At 37.2% G+C, this 22,028-nt stretch overlaps 1 protein-coding gene across 6 annotated transcripts in view; it reads left to right on the forward strand.

Annotated features, from left to right (window-relative positions):
- Positions 1-22,028, forward strand: part of RANBP17 (RAN binding protein 17) — a 310,774-nt gene that overhangs the window by 238,036 nt on the left and 50,710 nt on the right. For all 6 annotated transcript variants that reach the window (XR_005986931.1, XR_005986932.1, XM_041750025.1 and 3 more), the window contains 4 exons: positions 774-877; positions 6,772-6,860; positions 14,155-14,262; positions 17,599-17,681. Coding sequence is in view for 4 of the 6 variants with exons in the window: in XM_041750025.1 (XP_041605959.1) it covers positions 774-877; positions 6,772-6,860; positions 14,155-14,262; positions 17,599-17,681 (384 nt within the window). In the remaining 2 variants the exon portion in view is untranslated. The remainder of the gene's footprint in view (positions 1-773; positions 878-6,771; positions 6,861-14,154; positions 14,263-17,598; positions 17,682-22,028) is intronic.

The following is a 22,028-nucleotide window of genomic DNA, read 5'->3' on the forward strand; positions in this document are numbered from 1 at the left end:
AAGTTGAATCATTATGTTGTACACATGAAACTAACATTGTCAACTATACTCAAATACAAGTTTTTAGTAAAAAATATATAGCGTTTTGTGCATATCCATGTTTGAAGTGAAGATTCTGCTTTGATAGAATCTTTGAGGAAATGGAAAAAAAAAAAGTAAATGGCTCAGTTCTATAAAGAAAGGAAGCTTAGTGCAAGTGGAAGTGTACTTAAAATCCATGGAGAATGTACTTAAAATCCAAATGACCCATGAGGGACCCCATCTTATTTGGCAGATAAAAGTTTCCCTGCTATCTATTTAACAAATTAATAAAAGAGAACATAAATAAAAGGGAATAATAACTTAGAGCTATCTGGGCACCTGAGTCTGTGAGCCCTTTAGGGCCTTGGCACCTAAAGAGAAGGGGAAAAAAAGATCCCCTGTCTCTGAGGCTTTGAAAGAGGCTTTCCTTGAGGCATTGGGGAAGCTCTGGGGGCACAAGAACTGAAGGGCTGAGATCCCTGGGGCATGAGTCTGTTTGATCCAATAAAGAGCCAGAAAAAAAAAAAAAGGCTGATAAGTAATTTTGGTATTTCATTTGGTGCAAAAGAGAAGGAAGGCAAAACACCAGAATATTCAATGAGCCAAACAAAGTACAGAATGCAGCATGAGTGTGAATGCAGGCTGACCCCTTCTCGGGAACATTTCTGAGGCTGAATGAAGCACTTGCTGCCTAGGCTAATGTACAATAGCACGCATTTTAAACCATGGTGACCCTTTTGTTTTTGTAATAGGCGAAGACGAAGACGAATTTGAGAATTTCATGCTGCCTCTTACCGTCTCTTTTGAAACAATATTACAAATATTCAACAACAACTTTAAACAAGAAGATGTAAAGGTGGGTTTGTTCCTAAACGTGATGAAAGATGATTTTGCTCATTCTAGGTTATCTAGATCCACAAAAAGGTTTCTGCATATTTGTATGTGCTCTACGCCTCGTCATTCTTGCCTCCTCAGCTTCATGTGGCTTTGAGTTGTACTTTTCATGTAAGTACTTCTTTAGTTTCTTATACAAATTGACTTTGAGGTCAGTGAGTGATTTTGGATAGTTTACGATCAGATGATTTATCTCTTGTGGCAGTTAGTATCTTTAAAAGAACACTTCTCATGGGTACACTGCTTTAAACATCCCTCTTCCCTTATCCACCCTGCACTGTATGCCTCAACATATTTATATGGAGGAATGCACACACATACACATGCTAAAACACTACATCTCTAAATATTTTTTTAAACAAGAATTTATATAAATCAAGACTTTATTAAATGGCTAGGCATATATGTATAAATAGGAGCTGGTCTTGAAGTATTGCATTCTTAAACTGAACAAAGTGATTAGGATAACTGATAGCTAAATAAGGTTTTTATGTGCCTGTGGGAGCCGTATTAGGATTGATTTGACAAGTCAGTTCAGCTGTGGCAACAGTCATAATATCTAAGACAACATTATGTTTTATTAGTAAAATCCTTAAGTGCAGCAAGCTGTTTGTGACAAAACAGTCCCATATTTTAACGTGGGGGGTGGGGAACACAAGATCTGCAAAATAGGAGTAGCATCTTCTGAAATCATAATGTATCCGGGCTATATTAAATAGATTGACACTGATTATTATTTTTAAAAGACTAATAAATGTACTCTAGAGGATGTAGGCACCTTTGTCGGTGATGTTCGAGTCATATTTTATTGTTATTTGGAATAAGTCGAAAATATTAACCGTCATTTTGCATGACTTCTCCTCTCTCTACCAAAAAAAAAAAAAAAAATTAGCAGTAAGAAGCCAGATAGTAAAACAATGGCCTGTGGTAGTTATTTTAGTGTAATTTTTCTACCAAAAAATAATTAGCCAAATGCGATACCTTTTGAAACAGAGTTTTTGAAATGAATGTTTATCAACATGCGGTAGTCATAGAATTTTAAAACCAAAAGGGATCTTAGAGATTTTCTTTGTGTTCATAGTCTTGCTAAAACTCTTTAGCAGAGTTTCTACTTAGGTTAGCTGTATTTTTTAGGTGTCTTCCAAATATTTTGAAGGACCAACAACATCTTTGCAGCTCTAAAGCTATTGGTGCCCTTTATATCAGAAAGAAGCAGTGGAGTTGAAAACACCATCTTTCTAAAAATTACATTTGTCTCACTTGAAGATTTCATTATACTCCAAGCCCATTTTGATGGAATCCCATCTACTTTGATAGAAACCATCTTCCTAGAGTCATTTTTAATGGAGTTCTAGTGATATATCCCTAAACCAGCAAGTTCTTAACGACCCTGGAAAGTGACTGCTTGATTACACTTTAACGGTATTTGCAAATAAAATCACAAGTAATTAAGGGGAAATCTCCAGGCTTTTGAGCAAGTTTGATGCATGATAACTGCCTGATTCAGCTTCATCTAGAGTAATGCTGTGTAGGCAACAGCTACTGAGATCAATAGCAACGTAATGATAGTGGCAGAATTAAGTGAGTAACCTGAGAACTGTGCCTCAGAATGCATGCAGCTGCCACGAACCAGGGCCACACAGTGCACTCCGTGCTTCCGTCCTAAATGTTCATCAAAAGACGCCCTGCAGGAAAATGGAGTTAGATGCTCTTTATTGCTGATCGTGTCTCTTGCCACATTTATCAGGGAAATTGGATTAGCAGTTGGCAGCTGCAGGTAGACAAGATTCTGCAGTGATTAAATATGCAGCTTGGCTGCATTTGTTGTGACAGACCTTTAGTAAATTCTACTGTAAGCACCATCTGTCTAATTTGTATAAAGAAAACTTGGTGCTTTAAGCTACCGATAAAGAACTAAATCTGTTGCTTTATCATAAACAAAACTTTTGCACTAAATGCTTTTAAATGTAATTTATTAGGTTAAGGCTATTTTTCTATCATGATGAATAAATAATACATGCAAAAGTGCTTTCAGGTACTTCATTTTGCAAGTACTAGAGATAAAAACAGTTCTGTTTTGTTCTTCAATAAAGTATTTAGTATTCCAATCCACAGGAGGTGATGCTGTTAAAATATCTCTATGAAAATGCCGCAGGACTGCCAAATTCATTTAATTTGCAACCCTTACTAGCATTTTCTAACTCCCTATTTATAGATATTTTTCAAATGCAGCTTTCAGGATGAACATAAGCAGCGAGGACCTGTGTTGCCAAATTGAAATATGGTTGTGAGGGGAGGAAATGCTGCGAAACTCTTAAATTTATAGCTTTGTTTTCTTACTTAGTCCTAATAAAATTGTAGAGAACATTGAATTTTTGTCTTGGGTTTTTCCTCTTCACAGTAAAGGGAAAAAGAAAGAAAATGCTGTGACAAATCCTGGCTCTAAAGCATTAGTTCAAAATATATGTGTTTCCCCTATAATCGTGTCCATAGTAAAATATAGTCCAGTACTCCCTTGACTCATGCATCATTTTTGATTTGGCCATGACGTCATCGAGTTTAAGGAAAATGAATGAAAACTTCGCAGAGGAAGAGGAGCAGTTAAATAGGAACCTGCTATCTTTAGGCCCTTCGTAAAAACTCCACAACGTTAAATTATTTAAAATCCTTGATTTTCAGCATGCGCACATTAAAAGTTTTCGCACTAAGTGCCAAATGTTGCAAACAGCACTTTAACAGAATGATTTTGCTTTGATCCCTGTAGCAGTTCCTGAATAATTTATCACAGGTTATTGCCTTAATTCTGGAGAGGGATAGAGCAATAAAGGCAGATGAAAACACTCCAGTTGAAACACCTTGGGGCCTGCTCATTCCTCTGACACGGCTCTTTTGTTGGAACTATTTAGAGGTTATTAAGATGTGTCTCCAGAATTAAGAGTATGCTGTAAGGATGAAGACAGCCATCTTAATTCTAAAGACAAAGCACAATGACCCTTCACCTTCTTTTTCTTTGTTGTTATTATATAGTAGAATTATGAGGATAATATTATAGCTGCCCCCAGTAGTGCCACTACAGTAAAGGGTCTGTCAGACTTTCCATTAGAAACCCTGTTTTGGGGGTCAGGGTGGAAGGAGCCGCATTTCAGCTGTTTCCCAGCCCATCCGTCTCACACTTGGCACACAGACAACTGTTCACCATACAGTCTACTGAAGCACTAAGCAGTTTCTCCTTGAACTATCCAGAAGGAATCCTTAAGATTAGAAACCCCAGACCTACCCAGCTCCCCAAGACAGCCTCACTGAAAACATATGAGCCTCCCACTTTACACATCAGGCAAATGTGGACCAACTATAGAAGAAAGGCAACTTTTAAAATAAATCCCTTTGAACAGTTTTAAATGAGATGGTGAACCATGGCTCCTCCTTCCCTAAATTTCAATCAGACAACCTCTTGCTCTCTAAGGTTGCTTAGTAGTCTGGTTGAACTTCTGGTAACAGTCATCCTGCCTCAAAACAGAGCTGGGTATGTTTTGGCTACCAACAAAGTACTCCCTTAGTGTTGGGAGTATCTGTGTAGATTATTACAGTATTCTTGCTGCCTATGATAAAAGATGTTGTTGGGACATAAGAAATCTGTTTCTTACATTAACACCGCATTTTCCTGTCCAGTTGAATCTATTGAAAACAAAGCTAGTTGTTATACTGTTACATGCTTTCTCTGCTGTGTTGTAACATTTTCTAAAATTAAAGATTGATGTAATTTCCTAGATTCGAGTCACTTAGAGCACTTTTATTAACTTGGCATCTCTTAAAGAAGAAAAATTTGTGATAAAATAGATGTTAACCTTTTTTATGTGATGAAGATAGTCTAAAGATATTTTAAGAGCCCTTTGCACTAAGCATGAAGAAAGTAAAACTCATGGTTCGCATTGACCAGTTTAGAGCTGAATGTGCATGCCTGATGTATATGTGAAAACTTAAAATTATTTGAAATGTAGTCTATAACCTGTAAGTATTCGTAATAAAAACAGACCAAAAAGCCCACTGTCGTAGAAAGACTGCAGAGCTAAATACTCAGAATAGAATTATACCAAGGCTTTTTAGAAGACGTATTTTGTTCTGGAGGCCAAAGGAAATGTGGAAAGCTGCAACAGAGGGGAACAGGTTCCAGGTGATGAAAATGGGTTACATAAAAAGCAAAATGGCTTTTTAAAAAAAAATACCAAGTCACATGAGAGAACTGTAAGGAGCCGATTCTAGAATAATAAGGACCAGTGAGATTATGAGAGGAAAAAGAATGAGTCACTTAAAGAAGCAGAAACAAAAATTCAGGTTTACAGATTCGGAAATTAAAATTACTGTCATTTTATAAATAGGCAGTTAAAAACTATTTTATAAATGACTTCCGGTTATATCGAGCACAGTGTTGGGGAACGATCAGAAATTGCGGATATTTCTGACAGATTAACTGTTCTTTGCTACTTTGCGATGTTATTTAGCCCTTAAGATGAGGTTTAGGATTCACTTCCAAGTCCTTGGTGGTAATTTAAAGGCCTTCCTTATAAAGAGCTTTTCATTTCTTACCAATGTGTAAGGAAAAAGAAAATCTGGTGAAAAGAAAAGTTCAGAGTCCATCTCCTGGCAGAATCTTTCTACAGAAACAGTATCTTCAGAAGTCACAGTTGCATATCTCAATTATCCTTGTTTTGCAATTATGTTTATTTGTACTCTTTGTTCTGACATTCTAGCATCTGTTCCTGGGTTTCCTTTTTCTCTTCCCAAGCATCATCCTAAGGACAGCTTAATTAAGAGTCCAGAGTCAGATCTCTTTTGTTTAAGAGTCAAGTAGTTTTTTTCTGTGTCTCTAAAACTAAATATTTATGAAACACTTAGTACGTGTCAGGGACTTGTTAGGCATTTTTACATAAATTTACGAAATTTATTCCTCACAATGCCTCTGTGAAAGAGGCAATATTAGCCCCTTTTATAGATGAGAAAACTGAGACTAATAAGTTGCTGCCTTGCCTTAAGTCTGACAGTCAAGCAGTAGAGCTGGGATTCAAATCCAAGTCTTCCAAAAACCACTATAGATCTCTTTTCCTTACACCTTTTCTTTGCGTGGGGAATGTGAATGCCCTTCTCAGTATGTCATGGTAGCAGTAGGTCACCTGGCCGATTTTATTTTGTCCTAAGTTACGAGGTATCTTTAAATGCCAGTGTGCTTCCAGGATACACTCTAATTTTTTTTTTTTTTTTTTTTTTTTTTTTTTTTTTTTTTTTTTTGTGATAGTCACAGAGAGAGAGAGAGGCAGAGACACAGGCAGAGGGAGAAGCAGGCTCCATGCACCGGGAGCCCGATGTGGGATTCGATCCCGGGTCTCCAGGATCGCGCCCCGGGCCAAAGGCAGGCGCCAAACCGCTGCGCCACCCAGGGATCCCCAGGATACACTCTAGATTGCGTAGTGGGACTGATTTCATGCAAGCCGATGCGGTTAAAATTTGCTATTATTAATGTCTAGACCTTGTGCATCTCTGTTCTGTGGAATTATCAATCTCCAAGTCCCTTTTTTTCTAATTGGACATTATTCCGAAACAAAGTATATTAAGAATCTAAATGTTCCTAAACTGCTGGAATTATGACTTAGATCAATTTATAAGAAGCAGAATAGAGTTGGTCAGCAGATTTGATGGTCTGTTTGTTTAAAAGGGTCTACGGTTTTCTGTAGAAAGGGATCTGAGCGAGACATTTTAGCTAATGAATCAAAATCAGATATGTGGTCATTATTGCCTGATTATTACTCCATCTGCTCTGTGCTAACGTGAAAATCAATTACTGTGTCTCTTTCCCACTGACAGCGTATGTTGATCGGGCTGGCAAGAGATCTTCGAGGGATTGCCTTTGCACTGAACACAAAGACCAGCTACACCATGCTGTTTGACTGGATGTATCCTTATTACACTGTGACAATACCAGCTCTGTGCACAGAGGGATGCCAGGCCCCTCGCTTTCGTTTAATAGTATGGCACAGTAGGGAAGAGGAAACAAAGCTAAATGAACTAATGTGTAATCAGCTAAAAATTACAGCACAGTGGCAGCAGTGCAGATAACTGAGCACAACATTTGGAGACCCAGCTCAGAGAGGTCACTTTTTGGTGCCATTAAATATTGACAACTTAAAAATCACATCCCCAAATGATTGTTTATGTAGGGATCGCAGGGATAATCAGGCTAACTATCTTTAACTTAGAATCAATGAATCTTACCATTTGGCATTTTCGAGGAGATTTGAATTTCTACTCTCATCTCAGTTAGCAGGGCTGAGAAGGTTACTTTATCTCTTTGAGGCTTAATTCGTCATGCTGCAGTTTTTAACCACCGTGAAAAAAGGGGAAATAAATAGTCAGGATTTTTCATTTGGTATAAAATCTGACTTTTCCTTTCCCAAGGCTTAGTACAAACAGCAACATAAATAAACAAAGAAACAAACATCCCCCACAGAAATACTTCTTCATGTGAGAGTGAGATAAGCATGGACTTTGGTGTCAGACCAGGCTTGAAATCCAGCTCTTCACTTACCTTGTAAACCAAGGCAAGTCTTCTACCTCTCTGAGTCTTGGTTTTCTCATCTAAGAAAGGAGACCTCCAGTATCATGGCTCACTGTGACCATTAAAATAGGTAACACACTTTGTATAATGTCTGGAACATATTTGGGAGTCATAAATAGTTGCTACTAATATTGTTTTACTAATATCATATGAATCTTCCTTGATTCTAACAGGAAGTGACAATTTATACAGGTCATGTAAGTGTAATACATTTCTATGTCTTTATGCCTAAAACTATTACAGCACATAAGAATTCCATAGCCTTAAAGCTATTTTACGTTTTAACTTGCACTATTTCTTAGTTGCTCCTTTCAAGTCCTTATCTAAACTTCATAAATTAGACTGCAAAAGAAACTTCTTAAAGGCAGCCTTTGACTACAGATGCCACAGTTAGGCCAAAAACATAGCTACAAGGTATCTGGGCAAATCTTTGGGAGTTTTAGGGAGAACTCTGCACATTAAAAAAAATTCTTAACATTAATTTGAATACTGACTCACATTTTTTAGTTCTATTAAAACCTACTTCATCAGATATATGTGTCCATAGAAGGTTTAGAGATAGGAATTTTCCATGTCATTGAAGAACCATGTCTTCATATCAGCAAAGTACATCTGCAGGGATTGTGGTTCTTAGCATGGAAAGTTCTAAAATTCTTTTAACTATGAAGAATAAACTGAAATTACATATGACCTTTTATTTATCTAAACATAAATAGAAGCTCACAAAGTAGAAACTTTCATTTATTTGAAAAATCATAAAAGCCTAATTTGGGTGCTTTAAAATTGTTGGTGATCTTGAAACCAAGCTGCAACTCTAGGATGCTCAGCAATTATTGTTTCATGTTTCCCTCCTCCCAGTTCCAACCGAGAGTCAAGTACTTTCCCCCTCAGTGTCAAAGAATATAAATATCTGCCATAATTGATACTGCCTGAAATTCATAGAACATATTGTAATTTAAGTTTTTAATTAAGCCTGTTTTCCATTTCCTCACTAAGCTCCTTTTTGGCACCTAGCTGAAGTGAAGCTTTCGTCCAGCAGATGGCAGACAACAGCAAATGGAAGGCCTTGGGACTTAATGTTTTGTTTTGAACTGGAAACTATTGTCTGCTCCATGTGACCATAGACGTTGATGTTATTAAGGGTCAGTGGTGGAGAGTAAAGTGTCAGTTATGCAGGAAGCTGTGTTAGATGCCAAACAGGATGGCTTGGTACCAGCTTTGCTTATAATAATTGAGTTTCAGTAGCAAATCAGCTTCCTTGGGAAAAGGCCAAAGGCTTTTCATAATTGTATTGACAACAAAATGAATATGATAAATGGTGTTCATTCAGTTGAGACAAGATTTATAGTTTTCCTTTGGGCAAGGGATGAAGAGCAAATATTTATAATAATAGTAAAATTTGTTTAAAAGTTACATTATTTGATAATTCAAAAAGCTTTATTAAAATATTTTGAAATACTTTAAGCAGTTTCAGGTGATAAAGTATAGATCCTTTTCCAAGTATTCTAGTAATGTAAAAAATGAATAAGTATATGATAAAAAAGTGGTTATGAAAGTCATTTATTCTTCCTGAAATATTGATATGTCAAACCGTCAGTGATGATTCCCTCATTACTGCTGGGGAAAGTTTATTTTTGCCTTTTATCCACATAAATGTGTGTTCTTTAATTTGTTATATAGTCCTTAGCATGCAGAAGAAATGTCCTATAAGAGCACATGTCATCTTAAAGTCAAAATACATTTTATTTATGGCGATTATTTGATATTTTAGTGGTTAGCTATTTAATTCAAAAACATTTCTGTAAACACTGACTGCATTAACCGCTACACAAACTGCATTGCTTATCACTGTCCTTCTAAAACTAAATTGCCTGAAACTACATAGCAAACGTGTTGATAAATTGTTCCACCACTGGAGAATTGAAGAATCATTGATACACTTCCTTGCCCCTATAGTGAGAACACGACAATGTAAAAGCACTTTACCTTGTAGTAAGTCCTATAAGGCATTTAGTCACCTTGTTTAGACTTTTCCCAGATCATACCTAGATGGAAATGTCAAAAATCTAGACAGCAATTGGAGAAAAAGAAAAAGAAAGTGTATCATCATCATAATCTGATCTCTGAGTCCACTGGTTTTCAGTCAGGTCATCAGTGCTATTTATTATTATGCATAAACACATTATACAAAGACAAGTCAAAACCATATGTAGGTATATAGAAGAGCACAAACCTCAGAATAAAACAGTTGTGGATTCCAGTCCTGGTTTCACCAGGTAACCTATGGGGACTGGGTGACTTGCTTAATGTGTCAGAATCCGTTTTCTCTTCCACAAAACAGGGCTAATCATACCTGTCTCATAGGTATAGTGTGAATGAGTGAATTGACTCTATAAAGGGCCCAATCTCATGTCTGGCACAAAGTAAATACTGCACCACTGTTGTTAGTTCCTTTCCCTAATATGGAATGAGACAAAGGAATCCCATTTGCTCACTTATTCAGCAAATTTGGCTAAGGACTGTGCTAGGTATCATGAGGGATGTAGATTACTTAGACTCAAATCCTACCCCAAAATGAGCTTCTAATTAAATACAGTCTGTTAGATACCTACATAAATGCCTGTAATAAAATATAGAAGGTGATGAGTGCTGTAACAACAGAATCAAATAGAGTGATTGCATTTAGCTGGGGAATCAGGAAGGGCTCTGTCAAAGTGCAGCTCTTTCCCTGAATCTTACCAAATAAGTAGGAATAGAGTGTTGAAACTATGAAGTAAGAGGTTGTCATTTGGCCTCTGCACAGGTTTTGGAAGGGGAGTAGAAAAGATGTTTTGTTGTAGACACCACTTATTTCATGGTTGGAAATGCAGGGTGCCTGGGACTCTTGTATATCAGGCTAAGGAATTTAGACCCTTTACCCAGGGGTAGTGTAAGGCAGTTGTTTCTACTGGCTAGAAAATCAGAATTGTATTTCAAGAAGAAAGCAATTGGCACTATGTTGGACTGACTGAAATAGGGAGGAAAGCAAATCTGAAAATTCACTGTTTGGCAAGCATTTTCTTAGGTACTGTGTGCCAGGCCAAGGAATGACTAAAAGGACTGCTTTTTATAAGAATGAATAAAGTGGATTGCTCTTTCGAAGTTAGTATGACATACTAACGAACAGTCAATGTGTTGTCACAAAGATGTATGCAAAGGACCATAGAACAATGTAAGAGGAAGAGATTGGCACTTTTGGTACCAGAAAAATGTAGGCATCCCAGGGAAGTGAAAGTTGGGAAAGGTGTTGAAAGGTAAATAGGGATTTGCTGGACGGGAGAGAAAGGAAAGACTTCCAGCAGCATTTGCCTTCATGGAATACCTGTTAAATAAGCTCTGAACTGGTAGGCTGTTTCTGTTCTGGAACCACATCCTCACATCCCTATCTCCTAACAGTTTTAAGAAAAACTCCTTTATTGTCTTCTAGGATATTACTGTGCTTTCCCTATTATAAGATCCCAGAGGGAAAAAATTGCATTTTTCCTGTTTTCTTGGGGTCCCCCACATAGTAAGTCATACTAACTACTACATGGGTGGATGGATGCGTGGTTGTTGTCAAGAAGGAAACCTCATACTATTCATTTTTTTATATTTGGCATCTGATTAAGGCAATATCATTAACGCTTTTGATCTTCCATTTATCTGATGCAGACATTAGGAATTCATCAAGATGGTTTAGTTGAAAGCAATTAGATCTGTGCCTCTTCTACCTAAGGGCTCCCCCTGCCTTCCTTCTTTCCATATACACATGTTCTGGAAAATTAAACTCAGAGTGGGTTCTGATTCTCACCCTGTAATCTGAGTCTGGCACTCTCACTCTGAAGCCCTTTTAACCTCCCTGCTTGGTAGACCTCTACTCTGCTTTCCAGTAATCATTCATTTTCTCTGTGGCAGTCACCTCTGTCAGAAGCATATTAGAATTGGCACCACTCTCATTCCACACAGAAAAGGAAGCATCCTCTCATATCCCCCGGCTTTCTCCAATGGTGAATGCAGTGTGGTCTGAAAAATATGATGGTCCTAATGCTTTTAGAATGCCTTGCAAAGGGGCTTGCGTATGCCTATGATACTCTCAGATTCTGAGACTTTTCAGTTTTTCAGTTTCCTGATGAGGCTTCCAGATGCTTTCCCACTAATGATCACTGAGTTTGTGCTCAGGAGATCTCTTGATGGAATGTTTTCTCACCTGTGCTCCTCTGACACTGTCTCAGAATTTTGGTACTCAGAGCATCCCTCTTATATGTCAGCTACCCAGACTTGTGGATGAATTCCCTAAGAATAAAAGCCATGTCTTACTTATCTCTGGATCCCCACTCCCCCTAGCACAGTATAAATAACACCTAGTATCTATGATCTATCAAAAGTAGCATATTTTCTACTACATGGAAAAAACAGAACAGTAAGTTATCTGACAATAGCCAAAATAGAATTAATAATTAAGTTGATTGATTTCATTTTTTTTTCATTTTTATCCAACTGAAACTTCATACATAACGCACTCCTTATCTCCCTTCTTCACCTTCTTTGCCTTTGTAGTACTTTCTAATATATATGTCTTTTGTTTATTTTCTGTCTTTTCTTATCAGAATATAAATTCCATGAGGGCAGGCATTTTTCAATGTTTGGTTCACTAGTGTCTCCAAAGAGCCTAAAACAATGAATAGACAGTTATAGAATACCTTCAGTAAATACTTGTTAAGTAAATTCTTTCAATATATACAAATACAATATATACAATCACAGAGCCTTACCATTGTATATCTAGGGAGACAAAAGTATTAATTTCTGCTATTTTAGGGAGCTTGCCACTCTTAAGGGAGTAGAAGGCTTATTTTGATTCAAAGTAATATGAATTATTTCCTGAAGCTACAAAGTGAAATGCACAGTTAAATAGATAGTTCTAATTGAATATGCTATACCTCATTTTTAGGTTGACAGGTTTACAGCAACAAACATTTACTGAAATCTACTTGGCGCCAGGTCCATCTATTCAGGTGCCTAGGTCCTGCCCTCAAAAAGCGATTAATATAATAGGAAAGAGAAAGAGATATGAAAGCACTAGCACAGGGGACCACAGCCATACACAGGAAACAAACCTAACTAAATCTTGGGGGAGGGGGTGACCAGTGAGGCTTCTTGGGCCAATGGGCATCTGTTTTGATATCTGAGGACAAATAGCAAAAGCAGGGGTATGGTGTGGAAGCACAGTCTTTGCCCTTTAGAAACTCAACTATCTATTGGGGCAGGCAGATAACACAAGCAAGCAACTCTAGTATAGTTTATTGTAAGAGATACAGGGTCAGAGTGCTCCCTGAACGTAGATGAGGAAGAGATTGACACCTTTTGGCAAAAGAGAGTTTCACCAAACCAGGGGAAGTGAAACTTGAGCGAGGTGTTGCAAGACAGAAACAGGTTAAGCAGAAGAAGCATGTAGAGGAATGGAGATGAAGAGAGTTGGCATCTGTAGGTTTGTAGAGAATTAAGAATGGCCAAACCATGGTTCGGGCAGGATTACTCAGAGATGAGTCTGGAGGTAAGGATGGACCTTAAAGGGCCCTGTATGCTATCCTAAGGAATTTGAAATGTATTCTAAGAGCAAGGAAGAAAATTGTGATCTTTTTCACCACGGAGATCTATATATACCATTGCCACAGGGGAAGGAATGCCATTCAGTGGTTCAGTTCAGCACTTTCACTGAAACAAAAAAGACAAGTATACTGGGTAACATCAGAAAGAGAGAGACATAGGAAATAGGAAAAGAAAACGGAAATGAAGCAAGAGTTTTGGGTTTCTTTTTCCCTGCTGCAGTTTTTGGCCTTAATTTTCTATTTATATGTCCGTTTGACAAGGAGGAGGTCAGTTATCAGTTAAAGGGCCAGTGGAGGTGAGTCAGTTGTCCAGGTACTAATGTCTTGGCCATTGACTTATCAGAGACATACACATCTTACCATTGATGGGGATGTTTGAGAGTTTCTCCTTGGGTGTATGTGACACTAACTGTTAGCTGACCCCGAGCACATTAAAAGTCACCCAAAGCTTTTCTTTGAGCTAACATCTCCAGTCTTCCTTGGAGCTGCAGTGGGACCAAGCAGAGCGAGTCAACAACTAAAAAAAATAAGAGTAGTATGAATAATTTCTAAGCTGAAAGGTAGATTCATGGGGGTCATTATTACTATTTCTCTTTACTTTTATACATTTTCAAAATTTCATAATCAACACTTTTTCTTAAGTAATTTGAATTAACAATTCACATGTTTTTTATCATCATTAAATTCCTTTTCCTTTCCTACAGCACTAAGCACAATTCTTTAAATGTGTTACTTATATGATACGTAAAGTGTGTGTCTTTTATTTATAGTGTATACCGAAAATGAAGGAACATAATGTATGGGGTATATTACAGAGAAGAGCAGATCATTTACAGTTCCCCCAAAAATGTACAGCTGTACAGATTAGGGAGAGCAATTTATAAAATTGCCATTGTATACTAAACACAGAACAAATGTGGATCCCTTTTATCCTTTTTAAGTGCCACTAATTTTCAGGAACAATATTTCTTTTGACCCTTAAGTTCTTTAACAGGCTTTTAAAAGATACCCCACGTATCTTCCCATTCTTCAGAGGACGATCGAGCGGTGGTACGGAGAGCCAGCATGCACCACCCCCATCTTAAAACTTATGGCAGAACTGATGCAAAACAGGTAAGAAGTGCACTGGGGGAGAAAAAAACAGTTGCTCTTTCTCAGCATCTCAGGAAGTCAGATTTTCCTGCCTGGTAGGTGCACATTCAAGGCTTAGCAAGAACTCAGAAACCAAAAATCTTAAGAAAACTGGTAAAAGCAATAGAATTAGAGACATAAGATTGAGACCTCTTGGGAGAAAGAGCATAGTATACTTAGGTGTATACGGGAACTGTTGGAACTAGGAAAAATGGGAAGACTACCACCACCATTACTTAAAATATTTAAAGGCACAGATGGAGGAAGGGAGCTCTTTTAATTTAATTTTAATTTCATGCTTACTGCAATTCCATAGATTTTTAAAGCAGAGAAGAAGTTTAGAGGTCTCTGAGTTGAGCTGCTTCCTTTATGAAGAAGGGAACTGAGTCCCAGAGCAGTTCATGGACACGTAGTTTGTCTCAGAAGCCCCATGGATTGTCCCTGATTTGACTCCTAAGTTATCTACTTCTTCTTTGTCAATATACTTGTATGTGGATGATTTGTGTGCTCAACATTTTCATTTAAATAGCAACTACAATAAATAGAGGTGCATATATCTTTTCAAATTAGTGTTTTCCTTTGCGAGAGGGGAGGTAAATACCCAGTAGTAGAACTACCGGATCTTATGCTATTTCTAGTTTTAATTTTTTGAGCACCCTCCATACTGCTTTCCATAGTGGCTACACCATTTTGCATTCCCACCAGCAGTGCACAAGGATTCCTTTTTCTCCACATTCTCACCAACACTTGTTATTTCTTGTCTTTTTTACTCTAGCTTATACCTCTAGTAACAGGTATAAGGTGTAAACTCATGGTAGTTCTGAAACTCATATGGCACTGTATGTTATTTATACTTAATAAAAATATTTTCAAAGTGAAACATATAGCAACTATTATAACACATTTTTTTGCAACTACAACACTTCTTACAAATTGCCTGGTCAAAAACTTAATAATAAAAAAAATACCTAGTTGACCTTTTAATTTGCACATACTAGCAAAGATTCAGATACCCTGCATGTAAATATTAACAAAGATGTAGCTAAAAGAAAAACTGCAAAAAGCTAATTGGTTTTTCCCCTTTAAAATATGTCATTGTGAATATGGCTTTGTACCAAATTACCTGTCATATAGCCGTCCTATTTCATCAGTTTCTCTTAAATTGCGTGTTGGAAGGGAGGTATCCAGACAGGGAAGGAGTATGGACTGCAGCTGTAATTTTCTCTCTTGTGCTGGGTTTTTCACAGTAATAATTTAAAATCTATTAAACAAGAGGTGGAAAAAAGACCTGGCAAATAAAGAAATGTGAATATGATTCATTTTAAAAACTGTTTGTTTTTTTAAAAAACCACTCTGATGGGGCAGCCCGGGTGCCTCAGCAGTTTAGCGCCACCTTCAGCCCAGGGCGTGATCCTTGAGATCCAGGATTGAATCCTGTGTCAGGCTTCCTGCATGGAGCCTGCCTCTCCCTCTGCCTGTGCCTCTGCATTTCTCTCTCTCTCTGTTTCTCTCATGAATAAATAAATAAAATTTAAAAAAAAATTCTGATGTATCTTAGATACTAAGAGTGGTTGTGTATTTCATATTAGATTTATTTTCTATGAAATTACAATGTTTTCAACTAGATTATTGATATTATATATTACTGATATAACATTTAATACTAAATGAAAAATCATTGCATTCTATATTGTAAAGTATTTGATACCTGCCATAGGTAAGTGATTCATATCTAGCATAAATTGTATAAGAAGTACCTAGTGAAAATCCGTAATTTCAGGAAAATATGTTATCTTGTCTATATTTCTCCAGAATCTAATGTGAATTATGTGTGTGCATTTCTTTTCTTTATTCAATAATTGTATACCAACAATCAAAAGTTCACAATATTTCCAGTAAGTTATCATTGCACCTTATTCTAAAGCATTTTGAAAAAGCATGGAGAAGCAACAATTCACCATTCCTGGCAAAAGGACTTTAGCAAGTATCTTTGCTTTTTTTGAGATTTCATGTTAGGACCTGGTTTCATGCTTTTTGCTAGTCCTTTAAAAATATATACCATAAAAAAAAAAAAAAATATATATATATATATATATATATATATATATATATATATATATATATATATATACCATAGTTTCTTAAAAGCACAGAGACAAGGCATATCAGAGCCAACTGAAGCCAAACTGATGTTTAAAAAGCAAATATTATTTCAGGATGGCATGTCAATCCTTTATTCTGTTCATACTGTTTCTCCACCTTTCAGAAACCAAGGAAGTAGAATTGTTCTCATTGAGAACTTCTAGGACTTCTTTCTCTTTATTTGAGCTATGTGCAATGGAAACTATAGTCTGAATGGAATTTAATGTATTTGAAATACACTTGAAGTATTAGATGATTCATTATGCATATGAGCAATATTAAAAGTACCTAGGGGGCAGCCCCCGTGGCTCAAAGGTTTAGTGCCGCCTTCAGCCCAGGGTGTGGTCCCGGAGACCTGGGATCGAGTCCCACGTCAGGCTCCCTGCATGAAGCCTGCTTCTCCCTCTGCCTGTCTCTCTCTCTCTCTCTCTCTCTCTCTCTCTCTAATAAATAAATAATCTTTAAAAAATAAAAAAGTACCTAGGTATTCCATCTGTGTAGATGGAATTTAGAATTTGTTTTAAAAATATGTATGGGGCATTACAGGATATTGCAAATGTAAATCTCTAGGTATTTATATAAACATACATGTTCACACATTTTTTTTAATTACTATCTATCAACCACTTTGCATGGAAAGAGAGGAGAGTAAGAAGTCTGTGATGGGATGTCAAGATTTTGTTTTGATAGATAAAAGCGAATTCTTTGAATCAGCAAATGAATGAAATTAACGCTTCTTAATTCCCCTAATGTCTTTATAGTGAGAAATCAGCATACATATTTTATCAACACTTGTTTAATGGAATGGCATTTTTAAAAAGGGATAATTGCAGGGGCGCCTGGATGGCTCAGTCCAGTCGGTTAAGCATCTGACTCTTGGTTTCAGCTCAGGTCATAATCTCATGGGTCTTGAGATCCTCCCGTGTTGGGCTCTATGCTCAGCTGGGAGTCTGCTGGAGATTCTCTCCCTCTGCCCCTCTCCCCGGTTCATGCTCTTCTGTTTGCCATCTCTCTTTCTCTCTCTCTCTCTCTAAAAAAATAAGTAAATAAATCTTTTCAAAAAAAGGGATAATTGTACTGCTGCCACTTCTAATAAATGAAAATGCTAGGCACTTTAAATCTACATCTGGTTTATTTATCTACATATAGGGTCTGGTTTTTTGTTGTATTTCTTAGATCCCAGCGTTTGAATTTTGATGTATCATCTCCTAATGGAATTCTTCTCTTCAGAGAAGCTAGTAAAATGATTTGCACTTATGGTGAGTATCTTTTTCCGTATTTGTCTCAGCAATATAACTTTATCTCTTTAGAGAAAAGAAAGATGTTAGTTATTTTGTTCTCTTGAACCTTTGTATCTGTATGAATTTGTGAACTGGGTAATAGGAGTGCAAAAAGCCAGGTAGCTGTCATATTGGCATCAAAAGTAAGTAAGCAGCATGCCTTTGACTACAAATCATGCCTGACCAACTTGATGAATTTCTTTTGGATGAAATTGCAGCATCAGTAGGCAAAGAGAATACACTAGATAGAATATTGAAAAGTTATAGCATATTCAAAATTGCCAGAAATTACATCCGGGGATTTGCTATGATGAATCAAGGAATGCTTAAACCAGTATGTCACCAGCACTGAATTTTGGAAAAATATCCTGCTAAAGAGCAGTAAATATTTTATTACAATGAATTTTGGGCACTGCACCCTTACAGTCAGAGTTCTGTAATAAAGTTGGTCCTATTCAATTATTGTCAAAAAATTCAGTTAGCAGTTAGAATTGAACCTTAGAATTACCATAAACCCTAATACTTGACAATTCTGACAGCTTCATCAATGACATTCTCAACTCTCTGAGAACTGTATGTAGTCTGGGAATGGGGGTAGGATGGATAAGAAGCCTCTGCTGGTTTGCCCCGCCTCTGGCTGCGTGCTGCCTAAAGGCTGGGGGCTCTGTGCAGTGGTCTCCTTCAGAGATGGTTCCCTATGCCCTCTTCTCTTATTCTCTGTTTTCTTTTTTGCCTGTCGGTTCTTGCTTTTCCAAATCAGTAGCCAACTCTGAGTATATTTGGTCTCAAAAGCTGCCTGTAGTTCTCATATTTCTTTTTGAGTACCTTGAACCAGATTTTGCAAAATTTTGTAAAGCTTCTTTAAGTATGTGTATGAGTGTGTACACACATATTTATAGGAACAACCACTAAGAGTGTATTTCTTTTTTAAAAGTAAAAGCCTATTTTTTTTAAAAAGGCAGAAAAACAATTGTTTTAAATTGTTTTCACTTGAATTCAAAACCCATTCTAGGAAGATAATCTATGCATTGTAGGCCTCTGTTTAAAAAACTGCCCAGTCTTGGGGCACATGGGTGGCTCAGTCAGTTAAGTGTCTGCCTGTGGCTCAGGTCATGATCCCAGGGTCCTGGGATTCGAGTCGGACTTTCTTCTCAATGGGGAGTCTGCTTCTCCCTCTCCCTCTACCCCTCCCTGTTACTTATGCTTGTATTCTCTCTCTCTAATAAATAAAATCTTAAAAAAAAAATGCTTAGTCTTAATTGTGCATTTGATTTTTAGAGTTTGAGATTATAAGTGTAGAAAAACTACAGGAAGCACCTATATAAGGCAGTAAACTTGCACTCTGTATCACAACTACATTGTCACAAGTTTTTTTATCTGTTGAAAAGAGACACATTAGTATCATATAAAATAGAAATGCTTTGCCTCCTAAAGGTGAAAATGAACTCCTTTTCAAATATTCTCAGTGCAGTTTGTTGTACTTCCAATGTATATCTAATTCCTTTCGTTGTCTTACCATACAAAGATACGTATCTACACCATTTCCCAAAATAGTGTCTTAGAAAAAGCATACACCTGGGTGGCTCAGTTGGTTAAGCATCCAGTTCTTGATAATAACTCAGATCTTAATCTCAGGGTCATAAATTCAAGCCCAACACCGGGCTCCATGCTGGGTGTGGAGCCTACTTTAAAAAAGAAAAAAAAAGAAAGGAAAAGAAAAGAAAAAGCATGTTTTTGGAGATTAAAAGATCTGAGTACCAATCATAGTGCCAACCCTTATTAGCTCCATGACCCTCTACCAAGACACCATGCTCCTTTATGCCTAGTTTTCTCATACACAAAATTAGGATTAGACTATGTGCTGACCTACGCATCTACTTAGAAGAGGTGGTTAAGTGAGCTCCTCCAGGAAAAGGGCTTCCCACAGGGTGTGACATGGAGTGTCACATTCAGTGAACATGCATCTCCTTAATCCAAAGTCATTCTCTTACACTCACTTCTTCGGACAAGGTTTCACTGACCACATAATTTTTTTGTTCTACCCCAGCTTGGACCACACTGTTCTGCTTCCTTCGGCCTATAATAAGAATTTAGCTTCTATTTCCTTGCTTTTAAAAAGGAAATAATATTTATTAGGAAACAGTGTACTTATAAGAATTTCTTAATAGTTGATAGAGCTTTAGCTACAGAAATGTTAGATTTCTGTTACCAATCATGACTATATCTTTCCCTTTTTTTTCTGGATCCAGTTTCTTTCACTAAGTGTAATTTTTCCTTTGGGGCATATTCACTATTACAGTAGGACTGTTAAGAGCAGTGACTTTCTCTTCCAGCATTACTGGGCCCCTACGTACAGAATGTACGTCCAGCAAGAGACACCAAAAAGAATCTCAGAACAATGCCAAATCTCCAAAAGGTACCGAGTTGTCTGACACGGGCAAAGGCATTGCAGCAAAAGTTGAGAAAGTTAATTGAGGATTACATTGGAGGAAAAAGAAGAGCAGCAGACAGGAGAGAAAGGAAGGGTAGGAGGAAGAGAAAGGAGGTGAAGCATAAAAGAGAAAAACCTTCAAGGCATTCTCGAGAAGGAAAGCCAGTACGTTTTCTTACCCTAAGGAAGAACTAGAACATTAAAGTAAGGCTCTGTACCTTGGGTTGGACCAATAATAATGGTAGCTTTTATTTTTTAATCGGCTATTACATGCCTGCTCCTACACTAGACCATTTATCATTCATTAGCCTATTGATTCCTCAAGGTGGTTATTATTTTCTGCCACTCAGTACTCATTTGGCCTTGGCTAAGTTGCTTAAGCCCTTCTTGCTTCAGTTTCTGATTAGATAGAGAAAAGGATACCTACTTCATAAGGCAAGCTTTTAGACCAGTTAGCTTCTGTGATGAAGAAATTGAAGCCCATAGAGATTAAGAAACTTGCCAAAAATTGCATAGCTAGCAAGTGGTTGAATTGGAATTTCATTCAAAGTCTGTATAACTTCAAACAATAGTCCTGTAGGATTCCATAGTCCTTATTGCCACTTGGGAATTGCCACAGGAAGATTGTGCCTTGGATATTAATGAGGAAGCACAATTCTTTAAAGTATGGTGATTTCTATCCTAAAACTTAAGGGAAACCAAAGGCTCAATGGGAAAATGTCCTTCAACTTTGTAAGTAGTGACTTGGACACCTGTGCTTTACATAGAATAATAGAAAAATGTTTTTTGCCCTTCGTTGATTCCCATGCAGGCCCCATCAGCCAAGCTGATTTGATCTATCTTCACCCCTATAATGCTTTATTATGTATGCTTTTCCCTCTGGAGACTAATATGCTCCTGGAAGGAGATCATGTGGTCGCCATCCAGGAGGTTGGAAGATGAGGGAGAGTGTGACTGGGAGGACACAGAAGAGCAGCATTATTTCTTTATTTTTTGTTTTTTGTTTGTTTGTTTTCTTTTTTTTTTTTTTTTTGCATTATTTCTTTAGTAAGCAAACAGAAGGCAAGAAAGCCCATGGAGGAAAGAGGCCAGAACATTCTGTGATCCCTTCTGTCCCCATCTTCACTGGTTTTCTTCTTTGCTCACGTCTCATGGGCAGTGTTTGGGTAGTCAGTGATTGGGGCGGTGCAGTCATGGGGAGTCTTTTCCACATGCACCTGATTTGTTGCATATTTTGTAGAACACCTCTACCTCGCTGCTCCATGAGACTGGCAGAAAAATAATACTTTTGATATGCTGTTTTATTTATCTGCATTCTGTCATGATATACTTTGATGTAAGTTTTTAATTTTGCTTCAGCTCTCAGCTGTTCTCGCCATTACAGCTCAGGGTCAGCAATGAGGTTAGCCACAGTAGCACAAAACAATTTCCTGTTTGTACAGCCCAGGTAACATTTGGATGAGGATTAAATTTTACCACATTTTCTACTAGCCCAAGCCTATTATTTCTAATGAGTTTTAAATTGCTTCAAGAACATGTATTTCAAAACTTAGTGCTGTGATCCATTCAGCCTGAGCAACTTAATAAAAGAAATTTCTTTCTTAAATTTTTGGTTAAAATGTTGCATGCAATGTAATAAATGTTATTACTTTGGAAACCTACTTCTCAGTTTTAAGAACTGGATGTTTCTTATGCTCAATTTCCATTTGTCTAATCTTTTCTTCCCTTAGCCTCTGGGTATTGGTATCTTTAGTGACATCTATTGGTTGAAGAGTGCACAGAAGGGAGAAATAGTGATTGTTCTTGTAAGACTAGCCAAAATGGGAAGGCTTTTATTCCCTCCTTAGATACCTGATTTTAAGAGAGCTCAGTGTGTGAAAACCTAAACTTTAAAA

This window comes from Vulpes lagopus, chromosome 3 (genome assembly GCF_018345385.1).
Source record: "Vulpes lagopus strain Blue_001 chromosome 3, ASM1834538v1, whole genome shotgun sequence".
Lineage (NCBI taxonomy): Eukaryota > Metazoa > Chordata > Mammalia > Carnivora > Canidae > Vulpes > Vulpes lagopus.